This window comes from Nesoenas mayeri, assembly GCF_963082525.1.
Source record: "Nesoenas mayeri genome assembly, chromosome: 6".
Classification (NCBI taxonomy): Eukaryota; Metazoa; Chordata; class Aves; order Columbiformes; family Columbidae; genus Nesoenas; species Nesoenas mayeri.
In genome coordinates this window covers 23,976,028-23,982,027 of record NC_137545.1, presented here as the reverse complement: position 1 = coordinate 23,982,027, position 6,000 = coordinate 23,976,028, and the positions used below count along the sequence as shown (strand labels likewise).

Sequence of the window (6,000 nt, the reverse complement as noted above, 5' to 3'; positions counted from 1 at the left end):
TCACAGCAAAGCCCTGAGTTTTGACAGATAGCTCAAGTCAGATACTCATAGTATTATAGGATCCTGAGATGATTACGCATAGGGCTGGAACTGCTGGGGAGCTGAGGGCTCAGATGGGCAGTGAGCACTGTTCCAACCACAGCGAAGGAAGAGATGGGGGCAGCCAAATCTGACAGGGGTGCTAGAACCCACACTTTGTTTCAGACCATTTGAAGGACCAGGCGTCCATGGAGCAGCCTTCAGCTACCAGCTCTTTTCTCTCTCCCCTGTAAGCAACCACAAGAACTGAATCACAATAATTATGGACAGTTAGGATGTTGCCTAAGCAAAACAGAAACATCCAGTGGCAGGTTCACCCTCATGGCTCCTCAGCCATCCTGCCAAAACATCTCCTGAAACTTCCCTGAAATGTCCTAGATGGAAATCCTTTCCATATACAGAAATGGTATGGTTTGTTTTGTTTGAATTGGTATAGCATTTTTCACAGCATTAGAGTCGTGTGTTTAACTTAGAATTTTCTTCAGTGCAGACACAAGGAGCTGTGCAATTAATTTTTCAGCAAGGGCAAGTAGAGTCAGTAGGGAAAAAAGAGCAAGCTAGCAGAAAACCCAAAGGCAGGATGATAAAACTCTGGAGTATTGCCATGTGCAGAAGTCAGTGTATCTTAGTATTCAGTAGAGAGAATGTGATGATACAGTGGAAAACTGAAGCCATCTAAAGTAAAGCGAGGCAGGGCAGACAAAATAGTGATGTTACGGGATCAGCATAGCTACGCATAACTACTACTTGAAGTAGTTTTGTGTGAGCCTAGACCACTATGCACATAGTCTAGTGGCTACATCTACACTAAAGCCTGCCAGTCACCTTTGCCGTAACGTCTGGTGGAGACAATTACAGTTTTCCTCTTGCAGCTTGTAAAAATATGCATAAAAACAAAAAGGTTTTTTTACCTGGATGTGCAAAGCCACAGTCCTAACCTCCGTTTTGTTGCTGATGGGTGGTGTGCCCTCAGACAGTTTTCCATGCCTCATTTACCTTCCGTGCCGTACATGCATACAGAGTCGAGTCACTAAATGTTCCAGAGGGCCCTGTCACCCAGGACGGTCTCGCTCCCATTTAACCGCCTCACCAGGGGAGGGCAGAGAGCGGTGCTCCTGGCGGGGTTTACTCAGGCTGAGGCAGCCGGTACCGGCCCGTGTGGCCCTGCCGAGTTCAGAAAAGGAGCTTTGGGTCAGCCCGGCAGGCCGGTGGGGTGACAAGGGGGATGACAAGGCGGGGTGACAAGGCGGGGTGACAAGGCGCGGATCCGCGGCGCCGCCAGGCTGGTCGGACGCCGAGCCGGCGCTGAGGCGGAGGCTGCGTCCCGGCGGGTGCAGCGCGCTGCCACCGGCAGCCTCAGCCGCGGCGAATGTCCCCAGGACATGGTCCCTGCTCGCTCGGGCCGCGCAATGTCTGGTTCAGGGTTCGGTGGGGGTTTTGGGGGCGGAAGAGGGCCGGGGGGACGCTGCCTCCGGCCGGCGGCAAGACCAGCCCGGTGCCGCCTCCGGAGCGCGGCGGGGTCCGAGGGAGCCGAGCAGCCGCGCGGCGGGGAGCGAGCCAATGGGGGCGGCGCGGCCGTGTGACAGGCGGGGCGGCGCTGCCCCCGCCGGGCGGCCGGGGCGGGGAGCCGGCACCGCTCGGCAGCATCATCCGCGGCGGCGGGGCTGAGGCGCGCCTCCATCCTCCTGTAGCCCGGCAGCCGCTCGCACACGCCTCGCCGCGGTGAGGGAGGCCGGCGGGCGGAGCGGAGCGCGGGGCGCCGCGGCAGACAAAGCAAAGATGGCAGGGATCCTCGCCTGGTTCTGGAACGAGCGGTTCTGGCTGCCGCACAACGTCACCTGGGCGGACCTGCAGAGCACGGAGGAAGCCGCCTTCCCGCAGGCGGAGGACCTCTACCTCGCCTTCCCCCTGGCCTTCTGCATCTTCATGATCCGGCTGCTCTTCGAAAGGTAATGCCGAGCCGCCCGCGCCGCCGCGGGCTCGGCGGGACTGGGCGGGCTGCGCGGCTGCTCGCTGAGGGGCAGCCGGGGAACCTTGGCTGCCCGGCGTCTCCCTCCCGCCGCCGCTTCTCTCCCGGCCTTGCCAGGCTCTTACGTTTTCCCTCCCCTCTCGGCCGGTCACGTAGCGGGCCCGCTGCAGGAAGGTGGAGGGGGTCTGGAGGCAGCCGGCGCTCCTCTCCCGCTGCCCGCAGCGCGGCCCGGCGCGGGCGGTAGGAGGCGAGGTCTCCCCGGGAATGGGCGCAGGCTCCTCTCCACCTGCGGCGGCCGCGGCGCCCTGGCCCCGCGCTGAGGGCGGGTAGAACAGCGCCCTTCGGCACCTGTGCGACCCGGGGCCTGCTACCCACGGGCTGCAGCGGGGTTCTGGCCGCCCCCCTCAGGGAAGCCCTGCAAGGAGGGCGGCTCCCGCCGGTGGAGACGGGGCGGGAAGCTGTCCCGGCTGTAGAGTCTGGCCGTGCCCCCGCCGCGGGGTCGCTCTGTAGAGAGTAAGCTGAGGCGAAGCCGGCGCTGCCCCCCCGCTGCGCGGCCGCGGGGCGAGCGGCGGCTGCTGCGGTCGGAATGGGAGGTTTGGAGGTGAGCAGCGGCCCCGGGGTCAGGCTGTGGTGCTGAGCAGAGGCTGGCCCGGGCAGTTCGTGTGGAAGCGGTGTGAGCGCTCCGTGCCACAGATCGGGAATACTCCCAGTGCTGTCGGGATGCAGGATCCCAGTGAGGAGCCGCTCCAGACGTTGTTCATCACTGACCTAAACTCGCCGTTCTCTGAGATTGCTGAATTCAAAATACACATTTCACAAACATATAAATGTGTATATATGTATACTTAAACATAGGACGTCAAACTAGTGGTTGGTCAGCAATGACTACTCTTCTGTGAGTGTTTAGCAGAGGCTGTTTGTCACAGGGGCAGCTGAAGCGAAGTGGGTTGCTCACTGGCACAGACTTCTGTGCTGCCTGACAAAGGTGGTGTTCCCTCCATCTGCAGAGAACAAAAGAACGATTGCCTGTGCCAACTCCTACGTGTTTTCAGTGCTGTCTTCGTAGGCAATGCTGTTAGGGTAGTCAAGCGAGATAAAGGAAGACCAGGAGTTATCACATGCCAGAGAAATGCTATAAAGATGCTTTAAAAATGATAAAAAGCTCATCTGCCAGGTATCACTCCACATCTCCTAGGCATTTCCTCACCCTGGTTAGAATGTGGTACCTATAATGTTGGTTTGTGAAAAACTTGGCTGCTTTTATGACTCCGTTGAGAGGACCATATTTGTTTTGAGAAATAAGCTGTCATGGGTTGCTAACTTTTCTTTTGCTTTACAGATTCACTGAAAAAGATGTCAAAACTTGTGATCTACCTGAAAATCTGAGGTTATCAAAAGTTGATTTAACCACTAATCCTGAATTAAATACTGCAATATAGTTGCAGTTAGAGTGCCAAGTATTTAGATAATGTCAAATCATTAGTCTGTAGGTTTTTTTGCTTTATAACTTGTACAATGTGTGGTTTTGAGTGCTGAAAGTGGGTGCATGATGTTGCATCTCTTGCCATCTGAACTGCAGTATGTATGCAGGTCTGTGTTTAGATGAAGGAACAGTTAGTCAGGGAGGCAATTTCTGCCTAAACTTCTGTTAGTTCTGGTGCAGCTGTTGTTAGCATTATGGAAGCTACTCTGATTATTTAGTAGTCTATATCCTCTCCCTCTGTTGTTTTTTCTCTTCATTCATTTAAAGTAATTTTAAATTTTGCAGTACATTATATTTTTAAATGTTAGTTATACAGATGAGAAAATCAGTATGTTTTCATAATTCCCCTATATTCATTAGGATAATTTTGACATTTAGATCTGGAAATGAGTTCTGCTAGCCTGACAGTAGGTGAGGGTCGTCCTAGAAGATTTTATTAACATTTACGTTTTTTCCTTTTTATTTTCAAATCATTTGTAAAACTCCACTGTGAGAGTAGGATAAGACTGTTTTGTGTGAGATTAATCTGCGTGGCACGGTACAATTGTGGTTTTCAATGTAGAGCATTTTATTAAAGCAGACTGAGCAAAAGTGACTGGACCTGCTTCCACTGACCAAAGCAGGAGGATTGTCTTTGATTTGAATGGTGGGAAGAACAAGCCTTATTGTTGCACGTTGATAATTTATTTTGTCAGACCTCTGTGCTTTGCTTGTTGGGAGCCACAGAAATGCCTCATGCATATCATTAATTCAAGGCTTGCAATTATTTCAATTGATAAAGTTATACAAGATCCAGAATAAAAGAGAAGCAAGCATATCTGTTAAAGTGATCATTTTTCATTCTTCCGTGTATTTAAACAGCTACAATTTTTCCTTTCAAAACTAAAGCTGTGGATGACTGTTGTACATGCTACATCCCGGAAAAAGCTGTTGCCGATGTGTAACAGTCCCCGGTTTTGTAATGGTAGCAACTAAAGAAAAATAGATGCTGTAAAACATTTAAAACAACCTTCAGGGGTACTTTAAATCCACAGTTGTACTGAAATATTTGTCTCTGTTTTGTTTTGTATAATAAGATAGCTAATACAGGTGCTCTTGCAATTCTTTATACTGGTAGGTAAGCAGCCACAGGGTGTTAAGAATCTGATTGTGTATTTTCTATCCATTATTTTCAGACTCCTTCACAGCAGCTGACTGCTAGGCTGCTGGAGCAGTATGGTTTTATTAACTTCATGGATCTTCACAGTAGTAAGAAATGTGGTTCAGGGGAGCTGTGATTTGGACTTTGTGTTTCTTTGCTTACAAAGTTCCTGGTATGTCTGGGCAATGAAACCTGTCATGCTAAGGATTAAAAGTTGACTTCATTCATACATATATATTTATATTCTATATATGTATGTATTTGTGGGTGCAGCTGAAATGACAGAACCTGGAAATTTTTTTCCATATATATTCACCTATTATTAACAGAGTTAATCCTACTGGGATTTTTTTTAATTTGTGTTACTGATTTAGTGAGTCAACTAACCAAGTCAAGAAAAGAATCTAGAGACTTCTGAAATGTTATTTCTTTTTTTTCTTTCACATAAACTACATTTTGTTGATTTCCCTGACCAGCACTCTTGCATGAAAGGAAAGAGCAGATTAGAACATTAAGGATATGCTGAACCGCTTCAGCAATTGGATCTGATGATGATGAGTGCTCTTGAAATAAGCTTTGCTCTGAGGTATAATCTCATAACCATGAGATTTAGTGGATCTATCTGCTGAGGCCATCGTAGTTATGGATGAGGTGCTAAAATACCTTAACAGCCTTTTGTCTTTTCTCTTCCTTCTCATTTATCTCTTTCTTTGAACACAAAGTACATTTTTAGAAAACTATAATAACTAAGTGCAAAGATAGTGCTACCAAGTAATTTGGAAGATGGCAGGAGTTGAGCAATGCAGTGGTAATGTGGGGACATATTTCTTCATAGTATCCATCCATTTTGTGTGTCTTACAATTTTTAAAAGGCATGTACGTGATTAAGGATCCCCTCCTGTACCATACAATGCCTTCAGCTGTAAGAAGATAACATAAATGCTCAATAATACCAGTCTCTGTCTTGCTAGATCCTTTCCAGTTCTAGTGCAGGGAAAGCTGAATTGAAACTGGCCTTACTAATAGCAGGGTGTTGTAGTTTTGATTTACCTAAAAAGGTAAAGCAACATCTGTCATTCTGGGCAAATACAATTTTTCTTCTTTATTTTATGGGATCGCATGGCTCCTCTCCCTCTGCGCTAGGCCTCACTGCTCAGCAGCAGCACCCGGTCCTATCATCCCAAGCATGTCCTCTGTGAGGGGTGTGTGGTTATATGAAAATAATGTTTGCTCAGTAATCAGTTTGCTTGTTGGACACAAAACAAGAGGGTAACACACCTCTGCTTTAGAGACTTCTTCCAAAGGAGAAATTTGCTGAGTCCTCCAGAAGAACTGCAAAGTAGACAGATTTCTGATGTGGTCCAGCAA

At 49.0% G+C, this 6,000-nt stretch overlaps 1 protein-coding gene across 1 annotated transcript in view; it reads left to right on the top strand.

Annotated features, from left to right (window-relative positions):
- Positions 1-1,818: 1,818 nt before the first annotated feature.
- The window catches only part of CERS6 (ceramide synthase 6), a gene marked incomplete at both ends in the record, with an annotated part of 114,611 nt that continues 110,429 nt past the window's right edge, over positions 1,819-6,000 (top strand). Inside the window, one exon of the mRNA XM_080346661.1 lies at positions 1,819-1,988. Coding sequence (XP_080202787.1) covers positions 1,819-1,988 — 170 coding nt within the window. The remainder of the gene's footprint in view (positions 1,989-6,000) is intronic.